This window comes from Mercenaria mercenaria, chromosome 2, assembly GCF_021730395.1.
Source record: "Mercenaria mercenaria strain notata chromosome 2, MADL_Memer_1, whole genome shotgun sequence".
NCBI lineage: Eukaryota > Metazoa > Mollusca > Bivalvia > Venerida > Veneridae > Mercenaria > Mercenaria mercenaria.
In genome coordinates, this window is record NC_069362.1 from 117,193,642 (window position 1) to 117,221,471 (window position 27,830).

At 36.4% G+C, this 27,830-nt stretch overlaps 1 protein-coding gene across 1 annotated transcript; it reads left to right on the forward strand.

Moving 5' to 3' along the window:
• The first annotated feature begins 671 nt into the window (after nucleotides 1-671).
• On the forward strand, nucleotides 672-27,829 carry LOC123565060 (DNA polymerase delta subunit 2-like). Its single transcript, XM_053537635.1, has 10 exons — nucleotides 672-999; nucleotides 4,630-4,751; nucleotides 5,284-5,407; nucleotides 7,640-7,760; nucleotides 10,130-10,325; nucleotides 13,936-14,016; nucleotides 18,770-18,927; nucleotides 20,835-20,962; nucleotides 22,963-23,064; nucleotides 23,490-27,829. The coding sequence occupies exons 1-10, from the start codon at nucleotides 777-779 to the stop codon at nucleotides 23,651-23,653; spliced, it is 1,419 nt and encodes a 472-aa protein (XP_053393610.1). The 5' UTR covers nucleotides 672-776; the 3' UTR covers nucleotides 23,654-27,829.
• The last annotated feature ends 1 nt before the right edge of the window (nucleotide 27,830 follows it).

Sequence of the window (27,830 nt, forward strand, 5' to 3'; positions counted from 1 at the left end):
ACATGATGTCTTAATCCTGATCAATTACACTATGCTGTTCAAGAACCATTAAGTAAAAAGAGAATATCAAAATAGGTGCTCACTATTTACCTTATTTTTAAAATAATAGAAAGTAGAAAGTAGATCCAACTGAGAAAACTGCAAAGTATTTGTAACAAAACATGATGTCTTAATCCTGATCAATTACACTATGCTGTCCAAGAACTAAAGATTTTTTTAATGTTCACAACTTTCAAAACACACGTATATTATTTTGACATTGTCCAATAACAACAAGAATGTTGCCATTTTGGTGAATTTAATATATAAGATGTTACCTATCTTTATGGCATTTATTTTCAAATTGAATATTTGGATAACAAAAACTGTACAATTAATTTGTCTTAGACTATAAATATGCATACACAGTTTGAATACATGTACTTTTGCGTACATATTATTCTAAATTCTTAACGGAGCCATAAAAAGGATTACCATATATACTTACATCATACTGAAAATACGAAACATTGGAAGTATGAAACACTATCGAAATATATGATAAATTTAGAATTAGAAGAGTTTGATGAGGACATATAAGATTACATTGAGAAAGTCCCTCTTATATGCTGGTGTTTTAAAATCTTTGGGTTTGTAAAAAATACGGAAGCGTTTCGTTGATTATGATCAAAATGGCGGGAATGGTGTGTCGGTAACAACAAAATTTCACGAGAAAAAAAATTGATTGTCAGATAAATTACGATTGTATTGTTAGTAATTTTCATGGTTAAACAGTAATGGAGTTTTCGGAAAAACCATCTCCTAAGGATGTGGAGTCACTTTTAAGTCCCCCAAACGAAGAAAACCCAACATTCAAAAGGAAAAGTTGCCAGATAGCAGAGCGTCAGGGCAAATTTAAGTTAAAGGACAAAAACTTCTTACGTCAATATGCACACATATATTCAGAGCGACTACTCACTTTGCGACCTAGTCTAGAAGCTACTGCCAGAAAAAAATGGGGTATGGAAAGTTGTAGTCTAGTCACTGTCCAATTAATTTGACCACAGGCATTTTATAGACACTTTAGGACCCAAAAATAAATCCATCAGCCATTTACTATATACTGATTAATAGAAGGTAAACCACTCTGCAGTGCTGCATTTCGCAGCAACTGTTGTTTCACACTCATTTTTCAAAAAAAGTTACATATGGCCAAATATCCGCATGCCAACAACACCTGACACATATTTCTTTCAGATCCCACGTGGATAATTTTCACGTTGATCATTTCAGAGAAAAGTATTGCCTATTCCATTTCACTTCGGTACTGTCCAGATACACCACTGCTGATAACTTGATATAATTATAAAAAGGAAAGTGTCTATCAGCACGACAGTCGTGCCAATTTTTTTCCTATTTGCACAACGGTCGTGCCGATTAGTATTCTTATCCGCAAGAAGTGTGTTTCGGTAGCGTTTTTATTTTAACATACGGTATATTTTAGGTAAAAATACTAGCTATTATAGCATCCTGTTCACTGTTTAAGATATTTAAATCTATAGATGTTTATTTATATCAATAAACTTTAATTAGATATTAAAACAACACCGCAACAAATACCATAATTAGTAAAATTACTTGAAAAATTTATCAGTTGCAAATAGGTTTTAAAAAGTGCACCGAAAACATGTTCTTGCATACATTAATAATAATTATAGTTATCATGCCGTGATTTTACTTTTCATACTAAGTTTTTAATTCAATAAATCATACTTAAGCGATTTGACATAATGCGGGTAGGTGCATGCTAAAATTGTCAAATAATCGGTACTTTATGGACATCTGATAAGTAGGGAAAACTTCAGAAAAGATTAACTAAATTTTACATTTGTAGTATTTCAGACGTCAGGGGTTTTTTTTACAACTGGGGGAAGAGGCCCCAGCCTGTCATTGGGGGAAGAAAATAGCGCGTGACGAGCAGTTTTGGGGGATTTATTCACTCGGGGGAATTTACAGTTATGCATAATAAACACTTTAAACTATGTTTTTATTACATATTCTTGCAACTTTTAGCAACTATACACACTGTCACTTAGCAATAGATGGACTTGCACTAATGTTCACTTATCATTGTAACAAGGTGGGTGGGGAGAGTTGAAATGCTCAAATCATTGAATATTTAAAGGTCACATGCTTTTATTCACAAAAAATGCTTTAAAATAAGAGTTGCTTTTGCAAGAGTCATCATATTATTATTAAATGCATACTTTTGTTGGCTTTTTATTTCAATTGTACTAGAAAATCTTGTAAGAAAGGACAAAAAAGTCCGAAAATCACGATCGCGAAAAAGTGTGACAAATATGAAAAAAAAGAAAGCAGACATTAAAAATTCTTGATAAAATTTCATCTTTTCACCAGAACTATTCCATACTTATAATATCTGATTACTTAAAACATTTATATTTTATTTTGCTCTAGCAAAATACCTTGGCAAAGATAATAAATTTGCGTAACGGCCGACCGGCTTATTTAATCGAATCAAGCACATAAAATAATTACTTTAAATTAACAACACATATTACACAATACAGCATAAGCTGTTACCGCTAATTAACAAGAGGTACAAACACGATAATCTGACGCTGCATTGTTTATCAGTCATCCATATTACATACTGATGATAACCACGTGTCAGTCGGCGCGTGGCGTGATTGACATCTTTCAGTAGCTAATTAACATACGACGCTCCGCCTACTGTCATACTTACGCTGATGTCGACAAACAGTATGAAGTTCACTGGGATTTTGATTGACAAGGGGCAGACCTTTCGAACTCGTTACGCATCAAAGAGTATTACCGCGAGACAAGCAGATGCCCACGGCATATTATGTGCGGGTTAGATACGAGTTTTTATTGATTTTCGCTGGTCAAAACCGGAACCTCGGGTCCACTGAACGCTCTTTTAACATTTTTCTACTATTCTAAAGGTTTTCACACCCATAGAAAATTGTGAAAGACCGTCTGCAATTGTGAACGGGTCCGATATTCGGTCGGGAAAATCGCTGGGAGTAATCTCCATTGCTTTGTTTACGATTTTGGAGGGGGGAATTTCGACTGCGGTAGGGGAAATCCTTGGCTGTGGGGGAAATCCTCGGCTGGGGGACGACTCACACGAGGCCGATATTCGGCCTCTGCTATAGAATAAAAAAAAACCCTGGACGTATCAATAACAAAAATAATCGACATGACTTTCTAGGCATGATCGTCCTGCGAATAACAAAAATAATTGGCACGACCGTTGAGCGAATAACGTAATTAATCGGCACGAACGTCATGCGGATAAGGAAAATTATCGGCACAACCGTCGTGTGGATAGCCTTGGCCTAAAAAAAGTAATAAATTTGATATTGGTAATTTGGTGAACATCAAGTTTATAGGAAAATAAACAACACAGTTTAAAGCCCTGAAAAAATTGGTGGAAAATGCACAAAATTGTGAATTTTTTCTACCGAAAAAAAGCCCTGTTGTGTATTGATAAATTTAAAGTGATTTGTTGTAAAAAAAGTCATGACATAGTTTGGACCTGCATTTGTTGGGAAGATTAATAAAACTTCATATACATGTTCACCACAATAGGAAAATGCAACCTGTCAAATTTCAGTCAGATTGCCCAAGTAACACGAGCTATGGCCCTTAAAAGTTTCCAGTGTTAACTATAAAGGGTAGTATAAATATGGCAATTTCTGCTTCATAACTTATGACATATTTGACCTAGAACTATGAAACTTCAATTGAATTTAGATCACCATAATGTGATAGTGCACACACAATTTAGTCAGGATCTTTTTTGTAACTTCAGAGTTATTGCCCTTTAATTGTGTGAAAACACTTGAGCACACTGTGAATCTCACTCTTTTTACCTGTCCTGACTGATTTTGTCATTGGATTCAACCCGCTTCCATTGGTTGAAAAAATGGTGGTGATCTAAATTTTAAAGAAGCAATTTAAATCAAAAGCTGTGGGTTATTTGGTAACTATAAATGTAAAAAATATCAAATGTATGAGAAATAACGTAATCACGGCACGTAGTCAACACAGCGGCTTTATGTCCAGCCGCAGATTACCTGCGGTCCTGTAAATAAGACCTGACAATATTTTCTCATTTTGATGTCTTATCTGTATCAGGTCTAAGAAAGTGGTATTTTTCCAATTTCTGTTCTGGATACTGCAAACAGGTGTGCGAAGATAGTAGTAAAAAATCGGTGATTACCTCCCTTTGCAACTGCTTTAATGAATTTTACGACATCTGATTAACTTAAATATTATTTACATCAGCAATGATGTCGGGCTAATTTTGGTATAGGTTTTCAAGCTGTAAAATGCCTTATTGTGAGGAAAAAACAAAGGGAAAAAATGAAACCTTCGAAAGCAATGATTTGTTGCACATCTGTCAGATGTGTTTAAAAAGTACTTTCAGAGAGTACTTGTCCGACTGGACAAGTGAAAATTAGTTAATGTCCAGTCCTGAGTCTCAGTCCTGTATGCCGACAACTCAAGTTCCACTTGCTTGAAGCTGATTTTTTTTTTACTTGTATTTACCAGCGAACAAGTGGATTTATGTGTGTATTTTTCTTTTCTTTTTTTTTTCAGGTAAAAGTGTTTGTATCAGGAAACTGCATGAGCTGAAGAGTGATGAAAAATGTGTTGTAATTGGCACTCTGTTCAAACATATGGAACTGCAGCCCAGCATATTGAAAGAAATAAGTGATGAGGTAAATCTCTCTTCATTTAAAAGTTTTAGGTCAGTGATAAAAAAAAAAAGCTTAATGCCTACAAATATGCTCTTGGCTCTGCTGACTTAGAAGCCAGTAACTGTAGGGTAGTTTCTTTACTAAGAGGGAACAGAACCCGAGCCTGTGTTTTGAGAGTGTGGGAATACTCAATCACTTGGCATTTGGGCAAAGGGGAATTAAATACCTGCTGTTGAATCAATTTTTAGAGAAATCTGCATGACTTGAAATAAATTTCTGAAGGGAGGAGGCCTATAAATGGCCCTTACAGAAGAAAAAAGCCCTTTTGTGTCATACGAAGAGCTATTGTATGCAGAGAATTAACATTATACCAGATTAGTATATAGCACCCTATTCATGACAAACTCATTTAAAGGTGATTTACATTCAAAGGGTGAAGTAGGCTAGCTGTTATTAGCTGTGACAGATGAACTTTGTAAAGATACAAATGTAGTAAAAAAAAAAGAATTGCGAAATACTTGATTAAAAATGTTTCACATTTTGTTTTTCATAGCATGGATTGCTACCTCAACCACTGTCATCCAAGTTTACAAGTCCAGAAGATAAACTTATTTTAGAAGATGAACTTCAGAGAATTGTTCTTCTTGGTGAACTCAAAGTAGATACATCAGTTACAGGTAAAACTGAAGAGTTCATGCAACTGTTAGAAAGTTTGCAGAAATAAGAAGTACTAAAAAGGTTTCTTTCAACCTTTAGCCTGTTGGCGACAAGTGATTCTGCCTTTGCAACCAGTGCAGACCAAGAACAATGGTCTGCAATGTTTGCTATTCAGTCAGTAAATTTTCAGTGAACACCTCTTTCGAATAATAAATGTTATTGCCCAAATTGAAAGCTGGACCATTCCATTTTAGAAATTTAGGAGGCTAAAGGTTAAAACAAAATATTATGTTACTGGTTTTTCCAGACTAGTATGATTGAGTTCTACAGTCATGATTTTACTCATTGAACACTTGAAACTTATGAAAAGTTTGTTTTAATAAAATAAGTAATATTCTTTCAGTCGAAAGTTTAATAAAGGATGTTTCTAAGCCTTAGTTCATAGGAATGGTCTCTGTCCGTCCGTAACATTTTGTGTCCGCTCTGTATCTTTTAAACCTCTTGAAGGATTTTCATGAAACTTTGGTCAAATGATCACCTCATCAAGACAGTGTGCAGAACTCATGAGTCAGCCATGTTGGCTCAAGGTCAAGGTCACAACTCGAGGTCAAATGTTTGAGCCTTCTATTTTGTGTCCGCTCTGTATTCCCTAAACCCCTTGAAGGATTTTCTTGAAACTTGGGTCAAATGATCACCTCATCAAGACAATGTGCAGAACTCATGAGTCTGCCAAGTTGGCTCCAGGGCTTTTCATCCTTATATAACAGAGGCCTATATTTGGCCACTTCCCTATTGAAAATGTCATTTTTTCTGAACTGTGGCAGAGGAACTTCACGAAGTGTAAAAAAAAAAATTTTAATGCTTGTTTGTACGGTAATTAACAAATGTTTGACTATCGTTATAAACACATTTATTTTTTTTTTGCAAATATATTTCACTAATAGGAAGCAATGAGCTCATTTATTATGATGAGGAAACCACCAAATTGTTTCCTCTGTTACATACCATATATTTCCGGCCATACGTCGACTTCGACCATAAGACGAGGGCCTACTCTGGATAAAAAATCTTAGATTTTCAACTTGCCCCGACCATAAGTCGAGGGATAGATAGTTCTAGCATTTTAACAGCTGATATGGCACAAAATACTGTGAAAAAAAATGTTTCTAGCAATTTATCTTTATAATTTCACTCACGATTTTGTTACGTTTCCGCAATAAACAATTAGTGCGCAAAGAGTAGTTTCCCTTTATTAAAATGGTGAAAATCGTAACAAACTTATTAGAGATGCTTATTTGCGCTGTGTTCGATCCGAAAATGGAGAGGGGACCATGACTGCGTTTGGTTATGCAGCCAAAAGTCGACCCTTGACGTCAGAACTAATAATTTTGTAAAAAAAACTTTGATGTATGGCCGGAAATATACGGTACCTCTTTTGCAGAAGGAAAAAAGACCCTGTTTCAATAAAATGCTCTTTTCCCAAAATGAGCAATTATTACGTATGAATTTCCCAATTTGAAAGGCCAGGGCCTCTTCTCAATTTCCTGATGAAAAGCCCTGGGCTCAAGGTCAAGGTTACAATTCAAGGTCAAAGGTTTGAGCCTTCCATTTTGTGTCTGCTCTGTATCTCCTAAACCCCTTGAAGGATTTTCATGAAACTTGGGTCAGATGATCACCTCATCAAGACGATGTGCAGAACTCATGAATTAGCCATGTCGGCTCAAGGTCACGGTCACAACTAGAGGTCAAAGGTTTGAGCTCTGTATCCCCTAAACCCCTTGAAGGATTTTCAAGAATCTTTGGTCAAATGATCATCAAGGTCAAGGTCACAATTCGAGGTAAAATGTTTGAGCCTTCCATTTTGTGTTCGCTCTGTATCTCCTAAACCCCTTGAAGGATTTTCAAATTCATTGATGTCGTCATACACCGACTATATATAATATACTTAACAATGTCAGTGCTTCAACCCAATACCATCAACCCTTTCACTATCCATAACAGTGGCGTGGGATATAGCTGTCTTTCAGGCTGCCTTGTTACCAAAGACATATCAGGTTGAAAGTATAACTAATGTCATTTTAGATCTGTATGAAACTCTTAATGTTGCTGTGTACTTGTTTCTAAAATTTAGGTCACAGCTATGACCTGTTCCACTGTTAGTAGTGTTAATTAATAAATCAAAAGATCTTGTTTAAAATGGTTGAAATACTCTGTGAAATAAACTTATAATTGTATGCCTAAATTCATTACAGGTGTGATTGTAGCGGTGTATGGTAAGGAGCCTGAGGATGATAAGGGCAAGTTTCATGTAGAGGATTACTGTTTTCAGGAACTACCGAAACAAGATCCACTGCCAGACCTTGATACAGAAAGGTTTGTTAAACTGGGTATTTACATATCTACTGAATGCTAAGATGAGATAGTGAGAAATTTGTATGATTTATAGTATAATAAAAGTTGTGCTAGGCTAGCACAGCTAGCTTATATGCCTAAAAATTGTTTAGGGGAACAAGACCTACCAAGGTAAAACCCCTGCCCTCAAGATTTTTCTCCAGTTTTGTAGCCAAACAAGGAGAGCTTTGAAGTGAAATAAATTCAAATGGACATTTTGTCAAACAATATGTCATTACTATCTCTTATTTTATGGTAATTGATGAAATACTAAAAATTGTCAATGAACTATTTTCCTGCGTCATTCACTATGCCAGAACTACCATTTTTTTTAAAAACACCCCTGCAAAATGTTCTTTACCTCACATTGTTGCCTTTGGGTGCACACAAAAACAGCAGAAAAGCTCTGCTATAACAGAAGCTACATGGATATTTGCATATTAATATTACAAAATACATTAACATGTGATGAATAAGTTTTCAAAAAAAAAAAACGCAGCGGTCATTCCAGGGCCTCCTCTGCCATTGGCCAATGTAGCCAAATGCTACAAATTCAAAGAACTGGCTACAGATTTTTTAAAGTGGTCACAAGAATTTTATTAAAATGCGGCCAAATTGCAGCAGTTCAGCTTCAATTTGGCAGTTTCTCTCAAAAAGTGGCAACAAGTTTCTGAAGCCCAGTAGAGGCCCTGCAATCCTAGTACCGTATTTTGGTGCGTATAGGTCGCACTTTTTCTACCCATTTTGCTGCCTGAAAAAGTTCCTGCGACCTATACGACAGAACATTGCCAGCAGTTTTTTTTTCGGGCCAATTTTCTGACCGTAGCTCTCACAAAATTACGTGCATCTGTTACGAACGAACTAAATGGATAAAAAATATCAATATCGGCGGCTTTTCAACCAATAGCGGTTACTTTCAATAAAATATATCGTAAATAACCCATACAGACTATTAAAATTACGAATGACTTTAATTCAGAGATGTTTTTGCAGTCTGAATTACGTTCGTTTCTACTTTCGTTTTACTGGACGCCATTGACATGTACTCCTGGTTGGATAAAATCCGGACAGATCCGTCCTCCATTCCAAACATTGTTTATACTAATTCTTAGCGTATTAAAAAACGTAAAATATAATCTTTTACTTTTGATTTTTAAATAAAAGAAAAAAATCCAAAAAGAGATATTTTGTTAATCTTTTTACTCAGAATCAAAAAAACGCGGTTAATTACATGACACGGAAAAGTGTTATAATTGCTGTGCAAACAATTCACACTTAAACTTGCATGATAACAGAATGTAAACGCAAACCGTCTGCTGCCAATTAGTGTCAAAAAGCCGCTTTTCTTTGATGTAGTCTGTTACAGATACTACTTTGATACGAAACGGTTGGGAACGAAAATAACACTGTCCGATTTCCACCAATCAGGATCTGATAATAATTCAGTCCGCGGCATCAATATGGCCGCCGCCATAACTTCTTTGCCGGTAAATATTAAATATTGCTGGGGAAAAAATCCGAAATTTAACTGCAACTGATACGCTAGAAGTTAAATTTTCCGACCATTTCCAGAGCAAAAATTAGATGCAGACTATACATTACCGCGACCTATACACACCAAAATACGGTAGACATTTATTTTCACAAATTAGAATGAAATATAAAGAAAATTTGTTTGTTTTCAGTGAAATATCAAAATATATCATCATCAGTAATGGAAACTATTCTGTTATTCTTACCCCTGCTTCACATTTATGAAAATATTGAATTTTCTGCCTTACTGATGTCTTAATAATTATTTAAGTATCACACTGAAAAAAAAACAAAAAAGCAAATATCCTTTGTTTTCTTCTTATTAAGTATAAAACTAACAATTCTTGTTTCAGACTTGCATAATAATGGCGTTTCTTGTGTTTTATCAGAAAAAAAAAACATTTAAAAAGCCTATTTCTTTATGTATTAATTTTGGAGGTGTTGCCCTAAACAAATAAGAAAAAATGTGGTCTAGCAATTTAACTGGAGAGTGAAATGATGTACAAAATATAAATGTTTAGTATGATAAAAAAAAATATAAATGTTTAGTATGATACAAAAATATAAATGTTTAGTATAGATGCAGCTTGTGGAAGTACACTTCTGTTGCTTACTATGTTAAATAATGTTCAAACTTCGTTTGCTCAGACTTGGATTATTCGAGCACCAACTCATCATCAGGTCTCCGCAAATTCCCTGTATAATATATATTGTTCGATGGCTTGAGCTGCTAACTCCGAACAATTTTTGCCAGTCTCATCAAGTTTGAGCAAACAAAGTTTGACTGTACTTTCAATTTTTTTGACTGTTCGTCATAGGTATCTAGCATTTGTGTCTGGTTTGGAGATAGGATCTAAGGAGGAACAACAGTTTGCCTTACAGATGTTCGTTGACATGGTGACAGGACATCTTGGTGACCCGGGGCAACAGACAGGAACTGCTAATATAGTGGGTGTTGTCATTGCAGGCAACTCCTTGAGTAAAGACACACAGACAAAAGATAGCTTGACTAAGGTTTGTTGAGTGATGTGAAATCATTTAATTTTGCGGGCATGAAATTTTGTTATTTTGGTCAAAATGGTTATTTCATGGGGATTTGATTTTGTGGAAGATTATAAAAACAAGAATTTTGTTTTTTCAGTTGGTATTAAATTTCATGGATTGTTATGATTTTACAGAAAACTATTTTCATGTTTCTTGTTCTGTATCGTTTATTGTACCCCCCTCCCGACAACAAAGTTGTAAGGGGGGTATACTGGTTTCAGGTTGTCTGTCTGTCCGTAGACACAATCTTGTTCGCACCATCTCTCCTCATCCCCTTGACACAATTTAATGAAACTTCACACAAGTGATCAGTAACAACAGTAGTTGTGCATGGGGCATGTGTAGGGTTGGATATTGTTTAAGGACGAAGCGGTCCGATACCGATACCAACGAAACGATATGGTATTTTTAACGATACCGATACCATGCTTTGTAGTACATAACATAAGCAGTGATTTGCTTAGTATTGTATACACCTAAGTAAGTAGATATACATGAAAATTTGCTGTGATAAATAATCATTTTAAGTCTGTTAATGGAATGCTGTATGTATAAGATTATGAAAGAGTAAAAAATAAACATATCTTACAGACTAGTTTTTATACGCCCGTTTGAAAAACGGGACGTATTATGGGAACGCCCCTGGCGGGCGGGCGGGCGGGTTGGCGGGCGGGCGGGCGGGCGGTGTCCACAGACCTTGTCCGGAGCATATCTTCTACATGCATGAAGGGATTTTGATGAAACTTGGCACAGTTGTTCACCATCATGAGACGGAGTGTCATGCGCAAGAACCAGGTCCCTAGGTCTAAGGTGAAGGTCACACTTAGAGGTCAAAGGTCAAATTCAAGAATGACTTTGTCCGGAGCATATCTTCTTCATGCATAGAGGGATTTTGATGAAAGTTGGCACAATTGTTCATCATCATGAGAAGGAGTGTCATGCGCAAGAACCAGGTCCCTAGGTCTAAGGTCAAGGTCACACTTAGAGGTCAAAGGATACAAGAATGAAAACTTTGTCCGGAGCATTTCTTCTTCATGCATAGAGGGATTTTGATATAACTTGGCACAAATGTTCACCACCATGAGGCGGAGTGTCATGCGCAAGAACCAGGTCTCTAGTTCTAAGGTCAAGGTCACACTTAGAGGTCAAAGGATACAAGAATGAAAACCTTGTCCGGAGCATTTCTTCTTCATGCATAGAGCGATTTTGATATAACTTGGCACAAATGTATACCACCACGAGACGTAGTGTCATGTGCAAGAACCAGGTCCCTAGGTCTAAGGTCAAGGTCACACTTAGAGGCCAAAGGTCAGATACAAGAATGACTTTGTCCGAAGCATTTCTTCTTCATGCATGGAGGGATTTTGATGTAACTTGACACAATTATACACCATCATGAGACGAAGTGTCATGCGCAGTTCCCTTCTTTAGAATTACTTCCCTTTGTTGTTACTATAAATAGCTTATATTGTAACTTTTTCATTACTAGTCGTAGGGACAAATCGAGACCACTTTTCTGTAGTACAACATGCATGCTACATCCAATTTTGAGGTGTATTTTGACCAGTCTCTACCTGGTAAAGATTTTTGTGAGGACTTACAATTTTATATTGTTTTTTTTTTTTTGTTTTTTTTTTTTTTTAAGATTTACTTCCCTTAGTTGTTACTATAAATAACTTATATTGTAACTTTTTTATAATTGACCGTAGGGAAAAACCAAGACCATTTTTCTGTGGTACAACATAGATGTTACTTTCCAATTTTAGGTGTATTTTAAGGTATCTCTACCTTGTAAGGAGTTTTTTTGTGGACTTAGAAAACAAAACAATTAGTTATTACTAAACAACCACAAAATTAAAATTCCATTTGCAAATACAGGTGCTAGAGTAAAGAAATTTGCTGTGACGGGCGTATATTGTGACATTCTTGCACTCTTGTTGGAATTTCATTCATCCGGACCAGAGATACAGTCCTTAACTTGGTAAAGAAGTTTGCATAGAGGGTTTAAAAGTTTGTGTTGCATATCTCAAAAAGTTCTTGACCTAGAGACATGAATCAGTACAAGAATATGTTTCAAAATATATGTTAATGACCTACTTGTATCTCAAAATAGAATTTGACTTGGTCTCATAAAACTTTTATATGAATATTGTTCAGAATGTGAATTTTTGTACCTTGGGTTTTCCACCCCTAGTTCAAAATAAAAATCTAGAGCAGATACCTCGCTCACTGTGCAATTTAAATCTATGAATACACTCACTGTAGTAGTGCTTTTAAAGCTCAGTACTGTCTAGAACTGCTATTTAAACTGATCACTCATTAGCTTTCAGATTACCCCTCTAACAAGTCAGATTCATTCTCACTGATGATAATCTTCGACTAGGTTGACTAGTAATGTTTTTAAAGTGAAACACTTTACAACACATTTTTAATTGAACAATAACCTTCAAAACACTTGAAACAACCAACATTCCAACAATAACATTATTTCTAATGGTTCAAGAAAACGGATTATTTGTTTACATAGGTTACAGCTTAGTCTCGTAATTTTTAATTTACATCATTTTTTTTCATTGGTTTTGAAAGAAAACTACAAAGAAAAATAGTGTCGTATATTTTGAAATTAAGTATTGGTTTACGTTGTTTAAAACGACAGGAAAAGAAGTATTTCAGGTAATATTTAGCATACGAAACTATTCGCACGGTTAGCTCTCCATGTCAAGGGAGGTTACTCTGAGCGGTATCACAATAAACAATGTCGATCGCGTTATTGCGCTATTTGCTTAAATTTCTGCTTTATTTTGCCGCAGATTTTGTAAGAATTTTGTTTTTACTTTTATGGAAATACTGAAATCGGAACCGGTTCTTTTACGAAACGGTATATACTGGTACTTTTCGAAGTGATTATTCGGTATTGTACCGATACCGGGAACCGGTATCCAACCCTAGGCATGTAAGGTTCTTTCAGAAAAAAAAATTGCAGTTATGGGACTTTGTTTTTTGTTACTATACTATATACATAGACACAATCTTGTGCGCACCATCTCTCCTCATCCCCTTGACACAATTTAATGAAACTTCACACAAGAGATCAGTAACAACAGTAGTTGTGCATGGGGCGTGTTAGGTTCTTTCAACGACAAAAATTGCAGAATTATGGGACTTTGTTTCTTGTTAATATACTATGTACATACAGTCCGCATATGCAATCTTCCGAACCCTTGCACACAATTTAATGAAACTTCACACAAGTGATCAGTACCAACCCTAGTTGTGCATGGTGTATGTTACGTTCTTTTAGATAAATATCCTGCATAGTTATGGGACTTTGTTTTTTGTTACTATACTGTATACATACAGTCTATATACATACAGTCCACATAATTATGCAATCTTGTGTGCGTCAAATTGCAATGTACTGTGTCAGTGCATGCGGGGGGTACATTCATCACCTTTAGTGATAGCTCTAGTTAAATCAAGTTATAAATGAGTACAATATTTTCTTTGTATGAAAACTTCTATGAATAAGTGTTCTTGTAAATGATGATTGTGTATTAAGTTCTGTATTGTTTATTTTCAGGCAAAATATTTGACAAAGAAAACAGTAGCAGGAAGTGTAGATGCTATCAAGTCTCTGGATGACAGCCTTGTACAACTTGCTGTAAATAGTAGTACATATTATAGCTGGTTTAGGGGATAATGTTTTGGTTGCATTTCTTTCTTAAATACTTTCCCTAATAATGACTGGCAGCCATCAGACCAACTTAAACTATTTGTCTAATGTTTTTGAAGTTCTGTGTTTAAATAAAAACACAAACTCTCCAAATCTACTTTTTATACGCCCGTCTCTGAAAGAGCGGTGGGTATTATGTGAACACCCGCTGCGGCCAGTCGGCATCCAAAGCATGTCCGCTCTCTAAATAGAACAGTTTTCAACCGATCTTCAGCAAACTTGCTGACAATGTTTGTGGGCAAAATATCTTGGCCAGATTCAATAACCAGCCAAATCGCCCCAGGCACTCTTGGATTTTGGCCCTTGAATTACTCGAAAAACTGTGATTTTAGCCTTGTCCGCTCTCAAGTGGAACAGTTTTCGTCTGATCTTCACCAAACTTGCTGGCAATGTTTGTGGGCATAATATCTCGGCCAGGTTCAATAACCAGCCAAATAGCCCCAGGCACTCTTGGATTATGGCCCTTGAATTAATTCGAAAAACTGTGTATTTAGCTTGTCTGCTCTCTAAGTAGAACAGTTTTCATCCGATCTTCACCAAACTTGCTGACAATGTTTGTGGGCATAATATCTCGGCCAAGTTCGATAACCAGCCAAATCGCCCTAGGCACTCTTGGATTATGGCCCTTATATTAATTCGAAAAACTGTGTATTTAGCTTGTCTGCTCTCTAAGTCGAACATTTTTCATCCAATCTTCACCAAACTTGCTGACAATGCTTGTGGGTAAAATATCTCGGCCAAGTTTAATAACCAGCCAAATCGCCACAGGCACTCTTGGATTATGGCCCTTGAATTACTCGAAAAACTGAGATTTTAGCCTTGTCCACTCTCAAGAGGAACAGTTTTCATCTGATCTTCACCAAACTTGCTAACAATGTTTGTGGGCATAATATCTCGGCCAAGTTATGGCCCTTGAATTAGGTCAAGTTTGATGACGGGAGTATTTTGTGACAGTCTGGCACTCTTGTTTATCCCCCTGCCAAAGGCGAAGGGGATATTAGAAATGCTCTCCGTCCGTGGGTGTGTGTGTCCGTCTGTCCGCAACGATGTTTGTACGGAGCATAACTCCAAAAGTACTGGAGGGATTTTCTTCAAACTTCATACACTGATAGAACACTGGGAGGAAGTGCAGTGTGCAAGAACAATAACTCTACCTTGCCTATTTTTTGAGTTATTCCCCTTTATCTTATTTTCTTAAAAAAATTTGTCCGGAGCATATCTTCTTCATGCATGGAGGAATTTTGATATATCTTGGCACAAATGTTCACCACCACGAGGCAGAATGTCATGCGCAAGCACCAGATCCCTAGAACTAAGATCAAGGTCACACTTAGAGGTCAAAGGATACAAGAATGAAAACCTTGTCCGGAGCATTTCTTCTTCATGCATAGAGGGATTTGATATAACTTGGCACAAATGTTCACCACCATGAGACAGAATGTCATGCGCAAGATCCAGGTCCCTAGGTCTAAGGTCAAGGTCACACTTAGAGGCCAAAGGTCAGATAAAGAATGACTGTCCAAAGCATTTCTTCTTCGTGCATGGAGGGATTTTGATGTAACTTGGCACAATTGACCTTACGCCAGATAGCCTGTAGCCACGCCTACCAGTTTTCAGGGGGAACAATTCATGCTAGGCCCGACAAACAAAAGAATCAAATGGCGACGGCAGAAATATTTTGCCGGACATTCTAGTTGATTTCGGCGTACGCTACCTCAATTCACACGTATTCTAAAGTGAAAAGGCAAAACACAATTGGTAATAAGTGGATGTTCTGTAGCGAAACGTAAATTCTACAAAAAAAACAACAATACGTTGTTGTTAAAAGCCGGGAACTGCACCCGAGTATGAGGAAAACTAAACAAGGCAGGGGGCCGAGCGGAAAACACGTAAAAAGGACGGAAATCTCTGAAACCATTATAGCTGATTTTGTGGGGGTTTTTTAATTGTCCGTTTCTTTTTCATTATAGAAACGTCAAATTTCGATCTCCCGGAAATCATGTAGGGTATGACTATATTAAGCAAACTAGAACATTGATTTTTATTAATTAAGGTTGAAATCAGACTGTGGGTTCTGAATCCTATTTCAGAATAATTAGATAAATTAAATAAGGTAATTTACATGTAAAAATTGTCACTTGTGTCATTTAAGAAACGTCGGATTTCGAAATACCGGAACTCATTTAAGATGCTCATATCATTGTTCAACATTATTCAGATACATAGCATTTAATGTCTAATACTTAGACATGATGTGTTTTAAGTATAAGTAAAGAAAGTTCTCTTATTAGAATCCATACTCATATTTCAAGACATATACCGGCGCATCGCAGCTTAAAACAATGTTTGAGCCTACCAAATTTCTTTATAAAGTATACAGAATGAATGTATAATTTTTTGTTTAAGAACATATGTTCTTTATACGAAATATGCTATTTTTTCTGGAATTTTAGACGAAGTTTACGCCGTCTATTAAAATAATTGAAATTTAGAACGAAGGCACACACCGAGTGCTAAGTCAAAACTTTGAGCGCCTGGAAAATTGTTAATTAGACTCATTAAAAATAATCTTATATTAATCATAGTTTTTTATCATGTTTATTATTTGTTGTATTATCACCCAGGTATGATATACACCAGTGGGAGATTGATGTAAACCTTAAAAAATGCATAAATCATGTTTCCGGTACATTAAGGCATAATATTTACACGTTACCATTCAAATAATATAGAACATCAAATATTTGTGTTTTATCAGTACATACCAGTTACTCTGGTAACTGATGGAATATTTTTACCATTGAATAAAGAATACTAGGCACTTTTGTTAAATAAGAAAGTTAATTTTCATAGAATTTTACACTGATTTAAATGAAATAATTAAAACGTTATAATACAATGAGTGCTAAGTCGAATTGCTTTGCTTTTAAACACTCTTATAAGATTTTTAAGATCAACTATTCTTGAGGACGTCCACAGAGCCTGATACATCGTTGACAATATTCGAGGTCTGAGAGTGGATTTGGAAAAGGGAAGCGCTCTAGTATTACACTCTCTTCCCTGTGTCTGATGTAAAGGTGTCGTAACGTCACCTTTTTACCATTTTAGACGATTTTTCGGTGGTATTTATATTCTTTGACTGGCGAGTCCGGCACTAAGTTTGACGGACAAAATGGCGGCTAACAACAAGGCTTATCAGTTCTGTTATCTGATTGGTCAGTTGGAACCTGTCAATCAACACTGGCGTAAGGTCAATTATACACCATCATGAGACAAAGTGTCATGCGCAGTTCCCTTCTTTAGAATTACTTCCCTTTGTTGTTACTTTAAATAGCTTTTATTGTAACTTTTTCATTACAAGTCGTAGGGAAAAATCGAGACCACTTTTCTGTAGTACAACATGCATGCTACATCTAATTTTGAGATGTATTTTGACCAATCTCTACCTGGTAAAGATTTTTGTGTGGTATCTCTACCTGGTAAGGAGTTTTTTTGTGGACTTAGAAAAACAAAAGGCTTACAATGTTTACTAAACAACCACAAAATTAAAATTCCATTTGCAAATACAGCTGCTAGAGTAGAGAAATTTGCTGTGATTGTCGTATATTGTGACATTCTGGCACTCTTGTTCCCTGTTAGCTTTCCATTCCTTCTTTTTACAGTAGCCATATAGAAAAACATCATAGCTATACTGTTCATGAAAATTAATAAAATTTAGCAGTAAACCACATCACCACTGACTTATTCTTTCTTCCACATCTTTAAAACCCCTGATGCGGACCACAACTAAACGGTTCTTCAAAGCTTTCCCCAAAATTAATACTTTCAGAAACTAACTTGCCAGGAACTTAGCCTTCAATTATAATATGCCCGGCGGGGGAATTAGCCATGTCTAACATGGCTCTTGTTCTCTACTATAATTACTGGTTTTTATTATGCCTCCCCTTTGGAGGCATATTAGTTTTCAATTGTCCGTCCGTTCATTAGTTTGTTCGTTCGTCACAACGTTAACTTTTTGCATGAAGGCACTTTACTCGCGAACCACTGCACCCAGGACCTTCAAACTTCGTGTGCTGATAGTACTTATTGAGCACACCACCCCTACTGACTTTGGGGTCACCAGGTCAAAGGTCAAGGTCACAGGGGCCAACGTTAACATTTTGCATGAAGGCACTTTACTCGCGAACCACTGCACCCAGGACCTTCAAACTTCACATGCTGATAGTACTTATTGAGTACACCACCCCCACTGACTTCGGGGTCAAAGGTCAAGGTCACAGGGGCCAACGTTAACCTTTTGCATGAAGGCACTTTACTCGCGAACCACTGCACCCAGGACCATTAAACTTCACATGCTGATAGTACTTATTGAGTACATGACCCCTACTGACTGGGGTCACCAGGTCAAAGGTCAAGGTCACAGGGGGCCAACGTTAACTTTTTGCATGAAGGCACTTTACTCGCAAACCACTGCACCCAGGACCTTCAAGCTTCACATGCTGATAGTACTTATTGAGTATATGACCCCTACTGACTTTGGGGTCACCAGGTCAAAGGTCAAGGTGCTGCGGGGGCATTTGCCACCATTAGTGGCAGCTCTTGTATTTTCACAAAGTTGTCTTAGAATTAAGTTCTGTTAAATTAAGAAATAACTATATTTAAAATATTACAATATTTTTAGGGGAGTACAGAAGTGGTATTGATGCCAGGAGAGTATGATCCCAGTAACTTCACCCTCCCTCAGCAGTCACTACACAAGTGTATGTTTCCTCTGGCAGCACGATACCCAACTCTACAGTGTGGAACAAATCCTTATGGAGGAACTATAGATGGCGTAAGGTAGGAATCTTTATCATTTTAACAAGATTAGTTTTTTGCACAAGGTCAAAAGTCATATGTAGAGGTCTAAGGACTAACGCCTAACCTACGTGTCGCTTCATACCTTTAATTTCATAAAACAAGCACCAATTTTTAGCTCACATGTCACAAAGTGACAGTGTGAGCTTTTGTGATCGCCCAGCGTCCGTCGTCCGTCCGTGCGTCCGTCTGTGCATCCGTGCGTAAACTTTTGCTTGTGACCTCTCTAGAGGTCACATTTTTCATGGGATCTTTATGAAAATTGGTCAGAATGTTCATCTTGATGATATCTAGGTTAAGTTCGAAACTGGGTCACGTGCGGTCAAAAACTAGGTCAGTAGGTCTAAAAATAGAAAAACCTTGTGACCTCTCTAGAGGCCACATTTTTCACAAGATCTTCATGAAAATTGGTCAGAATGTTCATCTTGATGATATCTAGGTCAAGTTCGAAACTGGGTCACGTGCCTTCAAAAACTAGGTCAGTAGGTCAAATAATAGAAAAACCTTGTGACCTCTCTAGAGGCCATATTTTTCATGGGATCTGTATGAAAGTTGGTGTGAATGTTCATCTTGATGATATCAAGGTAAAGTTCGAAACTGGGTCAGCTGCGGTCAAAAACTAGGTCATTAGGTCTAAAAATAGAAAAACCTTGTGACCTCTCTAGAGGTCATACTTTTGAATGGATCTTCATGAAAATTGGTCAGAATGTTCACCTTGATAATATCTAGGTCAAGTTTGAAACTGGGTCACGTGCCATCAATAACTAGGTCAGTAGGTCAAATAATAAAAAAAACCTTGTGACCTCTCTAGAAGCCATATTTTTCATGGGAACTGTATGAAGGTTGGTCTGAATGTTCATCTTGATGATATCTAGGCCAAGTTCGAAACTGGGTCAGCTGTGGTTAAAAACAAGGTCAGTAGGTCTAAAAATAGAAAAACCTTGTGACCTCTCTAGAGGCCATATTTTTCACAAGATCTTCATGAAAATTGGTCAGAATGTTCACCTTGATGATATCTAGGTCAAGTTTGAAACTGGGTCATGTGCCATCAAAAACTAGGTCAGTAGGTCAAATAATAGAAAAACCTTGTGACCTCTCTAGAGGCCATATTTTTTCATGGAATCTGTATGAAAGTTGGTCTGAATGTTCATCTTGATGATATCTAGATCGGTTTCGAATCTGGGTCAGCTGCGGTCAAAAACTAGGTCGTTAGGTCTAAAAATAGAAAAAGCTTGTGACCTCTCTAGAGGCCATACTTTTGAATGGATCTTCATGAAAATTGGTCAGAATGTTCATCTTGATGATATCTAGGTCAAGTTTGAAACTGGGTCACATGCCATCAAAACTAGGTCAGTAGGTCAGATAATGAAAAGACCTTGTGACCTCTCTAGAGGCCATATTTTTCATGGGATCTGTATGAAAGTTGGTCTGAATGTTCATCTTGATGATATCTAGGTCAGGTTCAAAACTGGGTCACATGAGCTCAAAAACTAGGTCACTATGTCAAATAATAGAAAAAAAACGACGTCATACTCAGTTCAAAACTGGGTCATGCTGGGACAGGTGAGCGATTCAGGACCATCATGGTCCTCTTGTTTTGCCATATCAAGACAGTATACAGAGAGCACACCTCTGATCAATAGGCCGGAGGTCAGTCACACTGGGAGGCCAAGCTTAAAAAGTTTTATTCCTGACTGTTTAATTGATTTATAAGTAACTTGCGCGTAATTGTTTGCCATCGTAATATTACAAGAATCAGACTTGATTCATTTCACCAGGTGACAGGTCCAAGTTAAAAGTCAACACTTGGTGGTCAATAGTCTATAAATGTATTTTTCTTCAGAAGTTGCAATGTTTAAGGAAATGATGATATTAGATGCTTATTTCAGAATCCTGGGCACATCAGGGCAGCCGGTTAAAGATATATACAAATACAGTGAATTGAAGGATGGATTAGAAATACTTGATAAGACTTTAGAATGGGGACACTTGGCCCCTACGGCTCCAGATACTCTAGGTATGTTATAAAATGGGACCCAGTCAGTTGTGTAAATAAAATGATTGTTGATAGATGTCACTTGGGCTTTGTGTAATGTGGGCTTGGGATTCTGTTGAATAAGGGTGCTAAACAGATAAAATTTTGTACATACACAAGTTTCCTGGTAAAAGAATAAATCTATAAGTATACTGGTATTTAATCAGGCAGCTGCATATAGCTTGGTTATCTCACCTGAAATATTATGACCACAGCCTGATTTGAACCAGCAGCTGTCACTATCAAGTGCTTTACATAGTTTGCAGATCAAAAATACTAAAAATTGCAAAGACAACACATTATTTACTAGTTTCAACTCCCTTAAGTTATAAAAAATTCATAAATTTGGACTATAACATTGCAAAAGGTTGCAGGGCTCGACAAATCCATTTGTCTGCTTATAAATACGAGTAAAAATTAGTTCCGCGCTAGTGGATCTTATTAAGAGTACTTGCCATTAGCTCCGCACTAGTGTTTCTTATTACAGTACTGGCCATGTCAGAGTGTGATTTTTACTGAAAAATATAGTAGATCAATGAAACGAAGCTGGACAGAAGTCAGATGTTTAAATGATTCGAAGTTGATTGATTGTTTGCAGTTATTAAGTCCATTCTGTTATAGTACCTCGTTTTAATCACTTTAGCTAGTAGCTCTGTAGTTCATGACAAGTTTCTGGTATGTAATGTTTTCACAGGATTTTGAAAAAGATGCTGTGGATAGAAATCATTTTTAGCTCACCTGAGCACGAAGTCCTCAAAGGTGAGCTTTTGTGATCATCCTGTGTCCGTCGTAAGTCATCCGTCGCCAACAGTTTGACTGTTAACACTCTAGAGGTCACAATTTTGGCCCAATCTTTATGAAACTTGGTCAGAATGTTACACTTAATAAAATTTTAGACAAGTTCGATATTGGGTCATCTGGGGTCAAAAACTAGGTCACCAGATCAAATCAAACGAAAAGCTTGTTAACTCTCTAGAGGTCACAATTTTGACCCAATCTTATTGAAACTTGGTCATAATGTTAATTCTTAATAAAATTTTGGATGACTTCGATATTGGGTCATCTGGGGTCAGAAACTAGGTCACCAGGTCAAATCAAAGGAAAGGCTTGTTAACACTCTAGAGGTCACAATTTTGGCTCAATCTTAATGAAACTTAGTCAGAATGTTACCCTCAATAAAATCTTGGATGAGTTCGATATTGGGTTATCTGGGGTCAAAAACTAGGTCACCAGGTCAAATCAAAGGAAAAGCTTGATAACATGTAGAGGCCACATTTATGACTGTATCTTCATGAATCTTGGTCAGAATGTTAGTCTTGATGGTTTCAAGGTCCAGTTTCAATCTGGGTCATGTAGGATCAAAAACTAGGTCACCAGGTCAAATCAAAGGAAAAGCTAGTCAACACTGTAGAGGCCACATTTATGACCATATCTTAATGAAACTTGGTAAAAATGTTGATCTTGATGATCTATAGGTCAGGTTCATATCTGGGTCAGGGTGGGTCAGAAACTAGGTCACTAGGTCAAATCAAAGGAAAAGCTTGTTAACACTCTAGAGGCCACATTTATGAATGTATCTTCGTGAAACTTAGTCAGAATGTTAATCTTGATGATCTTTAGGTCAAGTTCGAATCTGGGTCATGTGGGGTCAGAAACTAGGTCACCGGGTCAAATCAAAGGAAAAGCTAGTTAACACTTTAGAGACCACATTTATGACCATATCTTAATGAAACCTGGTCAGAATGTTAATCTTGATGATCTTTAGGTCAATAGGTCAGGTGAGCGATACAGGGCCTTCATGGCCCTCTTGTTTCTAAGCAGATTGCATGAATATACAAATTGAAAGACAAGTGAAAATTTTAGGCAGCTCATCCTGCTGGATGACATGCTTTCAAAGAATTTTTCTAGCCCTGTGGCCTGTAAGTTCTCGCTTAATTGTATAATGTCAAATTGTTGAACAGTTTACTGTAATTTTGTTGCAGGTTGTTACCCATACTATGATGAAGACCCATTTATTCTCACTGAATGTCCTCACATCTTATTTTCTGGGAATCATGACAAATTTCAGCATAAAATTCATAAAGGTAATCTTTCTTAGTTACTGAAAATGATATCCACTGTGGATTGTAATGTAGTAAACAGAGCAGTTTAACTTCTCAAATTGGCAAAAGGATTAGTTGTAAATTACGTGAAATGCATGACCAAACACTGAGAGAAAATAACTGAATTTTATTTAATCCAAAATATTGTGATACTCCCAAGAATATGTTGAAAGCAGATATATTTGTAAGAATTTTATTGGTAATTCTGCAACTTTGTGTGCAGTAGACACTGTGTCTAAAATCATTTTTCCTCCCTGCCCCTCTGATTCATGTTGGGGAAATTGGGTGTTATTTGCAGGGAACAAGTCGGTACTCCTACAGAATCCAGGAACATGATGGTACAAAACTGAAACGGTTGAACTTTGTTTTATCTGACTATTTAAATTATTTTTACTTGCATATTTCAGGTGCAGATGGGCAGCGTGTTCTTGTGATGACTGTGCCAAGGTTTTGTCAGACAGGAACAGTAGCAATAGTGAATTTAAAAACTTTACAAGCATATCCTATGATGTTTAAATCTGAAATTGAAGATGAGCCAATGGAAATACAAAGCCCAGATGTTGACAAATGATAGTAGAATTATGTCAAAAAATGTTGATCATTTGAAAATGGAATATTTCTACTTTAGATGATTATGCTTCATGAAGTATTTAAATAGTGCTATTGTAAGATCGGATATTTACAAGACAGTGTAATAAGGCAGTCTGTGGGCATCCTAAATAATGAATTTTTGTACAATGATAATACAAAACTGATTTGGTTATTCTCGAAACAGTATGAAAGATATTTTACTGTTTTATTAGCTCACCTGTCAAAGTGACAAGGTGAGCTTTTGTGATCACCTTCGTCCGCCGTCCGTCCGTCAACAATTTCTTGTCTGCACAATAGTGGTTTCATTTATGATTTTATTTTAACCAAACTTGCACACAACTTGAATCACCTTAAGATCAGGGTTCCTTTCTTGAACTGGCCAGATCCCATTATGGGTTCCAGAGTTATGGCCCCTGAAAGGGCCAGAATTAGCTATTTTGACCTTGTCCGCACAATAGCAGCTTTATTTATGATTTGATTTTTACCAAACTGGCACACAATTTGTATCACCATAAGATCTTAGTTCCTTTCTTGAACTGGCCAGATTCCATTATGGGTTCCAGAGTTGTGTCCCCTGAAAGGGCCAAAATTAGCTATTTTGACATTGTCTGCACAATAGCAGCTTCATTTATGATTTTATTTTAATCAAACTTGCACATTACTTGTGTCACCATAAGATCTCAGTTCCTTTCTTGAACCGGCCAGATCCCATAATGGGTTCCAGAGTTATGGCCCCTGAAAGGGCCAAAATTAGCTATTTTGACCTTGTCTGCACAATAGCAGCTTCATTTATGATTTAATTTTAACCAAACTTGCACACAACTTGTATCACCACAAGATCTTGCTTCCTTTCTTCAACTGGCCAGATTCCATCATGGGTTCCAGAGTTATGGCCCCTTGAAGGTCCAAAATTGGCTATTTTGGCTTTTGCAGCCATATAGAGACTTCATTTATGGTTTTATTTGATACAAACTTCCAAAATACCTTCAAAAACAAGAAATCTTGGATTCCATGACAAATCAGATCCAATCATAGGTTCCAGTTATTTTATATCTGATTACCTCCCCTGATTGTAATCAAAATGGATTTATATCAGTAAGTACTTACAGGACTTATTTGAAATTTCATTATTGTTATTAGTTGGACTGAGACAATCAGGGTAGATAACTATGGACTGATTTTATGTCAAATTACCTCCCTTTATTTCAAATTAAAATTGTTATATCTCCATAACTAATGAAGATACTGATCTGAAATTTCATTTATGTCAACAGATTTATTTGGCAGATCCTTCTTTTGTCCACTTACAATATTTATTTTTTTAATTACTTCCCTTTTACGTTACTATAAATAGCTTATTTTTAGTAACTTTTTTTATTATTGGCCGTAGGGAAAACACGAGACCAGTTTTTTGTGGTACAACATGGATGGTACCTCCAATTTTTAGGTGTATTTTAACATATCTATACCTTGTAAGATTTTTTTTTCTTTTTGGTTAAATTTCTTCCCTTTGTTGTTCCTGTCCTTTGGACTTAGATATTTTTTCTGAGGACCTTCTTGTCCTCAAGTGCAATGATAACAGGTGAGCGATATAGGGCCATCATGGCCCTCTTGTCCACATTTTCCATTACCTTGATCTCTAGGTATAAAACAGTCTTACTGATATAATACACATACCTTTTTTCATCATTTTGGGAATGCCACCAACACCAGTGGAATTGGGAAAATGCTCTCAGGAATTGTATTAATTGGGGAAATTTGCAAATTACCAATCTATTTGAAGATATTTTTGTGTAAAATATAAATGGATGGCATTTCAGTAATTGTTCAGTAGTGTAATTGTTGTTTTAATAGCCAAAATATACATACACATTAGCAGAACTATTTCAAAACAGCAAAAACCCTAAAAGGTAACATTCATTTGGGATTTTTAAATTTAGAATTGGGGGGAAAAAATTCTTTTATGCACCAGTCTCTGAAAGAGCGGGGCGTATTATGTGAACACCCGAGTTATGGCCCTTGAATTACTCAAAATCTGTAAAGTTAGCCTTGTCCGCCCTTTAAGTCAAATAGTTTTCGTCAGATCTTCACCAAACTTGGTGACCGTGTTTGTGGGCATAATATCTCGGCCAAGTTTGATAATCAGCAAAATCCCCTTAGGCACTCTTTGAGTTATGACCCTTGAATTACTCGAAAATCTGCAAATTTAGCCTTGTCCGCTCTCTTAGTCGAACAGTTTTCATTTGATCTTCAACAAACTTGGTGACGATGTTTGTGGGCTTAATATCTCAACCAAGTTCCATAACCAGCAAAATTGCCCCAGGCACTCCTGGATTATGGCCCTTGAATTACTCGAAATCTGCGAATTTAGCCTTGTCTGCTCTCTTTAAGTCGAGCAGATTTCATCTGATCTTCACCAAACTTGCTGACAATGTTTGTGGGCAAAATATCTCTGCCAAGTTCGATAACCAGTCAAATCGCCCCAGGCACTCTTGGATTATGGCCCTTGAATGAGGCCAAATTCGATGACGGGCGTATTTTGTGACAGTCTGCCACTCTTGTTTGCTTTGAGATTATCTCCTTTTACTGGAGATAGATTTATAGGGGGAAAAAGCCCTGATACATCATTATAGAGAACTCTAAGGGTTGTAATAGGAACCTTCTACATTTTCTGTATATCATGCTTACTTCTGAATTTCTTGTTAAAAAGCAATTTTGATATGGTAAATTTCAGACTTTAAAATTTTTAAAGTTCAGTTTTGACTTTATTTATATATGAAGTATTATAAAACTTTTTTCTTGTGTTTAACATCAGACTGAGCCAGTTATAGGTCATATTGCGATTTTCCAGCTTTTGATGGTGGAGGAAGACCCCTGGTTCCCCTCCTGGCATCATTTCATCACGGGCAGGCACCTGTGATGGATCACCGATCATCCATAAGCCAGCTGGATAGCTTCATCAAGTGAAGAAATCTATGCCCCAAGCGAGGGGCAAATCGAACATCAGTGAGTTGCAGGTGATTTGAAGTCGTAATCACATGCCCACGGAGGCCATTGTTATAAAACTTTCAGGGTTATATGTCACCACTTGGAAAAAAAGCAACATTTCTGTCCAAATATTTTGTAAGATCTGTAAAGACTAGTTGTTTTTTTTCAAAATTGTGAATTTACCAGATTTTTACAATGGGAAGAGTACATTTTCGGCCGTAAAATTGATATACAGATATTAAAAAAATTCAAAAGGATCCTACTAACCCAGAATGATTTATAGTTTATATTTGGATCTTGCAAAATAAGCAGCATTTCACAAAAAAACACTGTAGATAAAACAGTGACTGTCACTGTTAAGCGGGATATTATTGTATTGAAAATATGAACTAATTTTTGATATATCCATACAGAATTTTGGAGAGAAAAAAAAAACAAAAAACTATAAAGAAGGAAAAAAATTGAGTAGCTTAGATAAATTGAAAATAAGATTGGAAGTCCATTGAATATTTGAAACAAAATTAAACTTTATCCTGCTGGACATGATTGATTCTGGCTTTGCGACCAGAGTAGGTCATGATCAGCCTGCACATTCTTGCAGTCTGATCAAGATCTGTACTGTCTGCTTTTCATTCAGTATCATTTTGGTAAGCACCCCTTTTAACAGTTAATGGTACTGTCCAAATAAAAAGATGGACAAGTTCATTATAGAAATTAAGCACGGTAAGGGTTAATATGACTTCTCATTAATGCTCATGCTATCCTTGAGCATAACATACAAAAGTTTTTATTAGAATTCAGCGGGCAAAATATTTTTTACCTTGGAGTAATTGTTGATGGATCTATTTCATTCCATCATAACATTGCATTGATTGGTCAATATATTGTCGGTATATGGAAGTTGATATATCAATACAAATTTGTCATCAGTAATGCCGGTAAAAGGAACCTCATTTCATGTTTGAAACTGATCATAGTATTGGAAGTGAAGGAAAAAAGATTGCATATTGAAGACAAGTTTGCATACACCTACATTTTAAATGATAAAAATAGATCTTGAGAAAAAAGTTGGCTGGATGTTGACTTCAGTTGACAAGTTATATAACTTGACGAAAGATATCATGTTGCTATTTTCATATTTTTGATTGAATAAATTGATAAACGTTAAT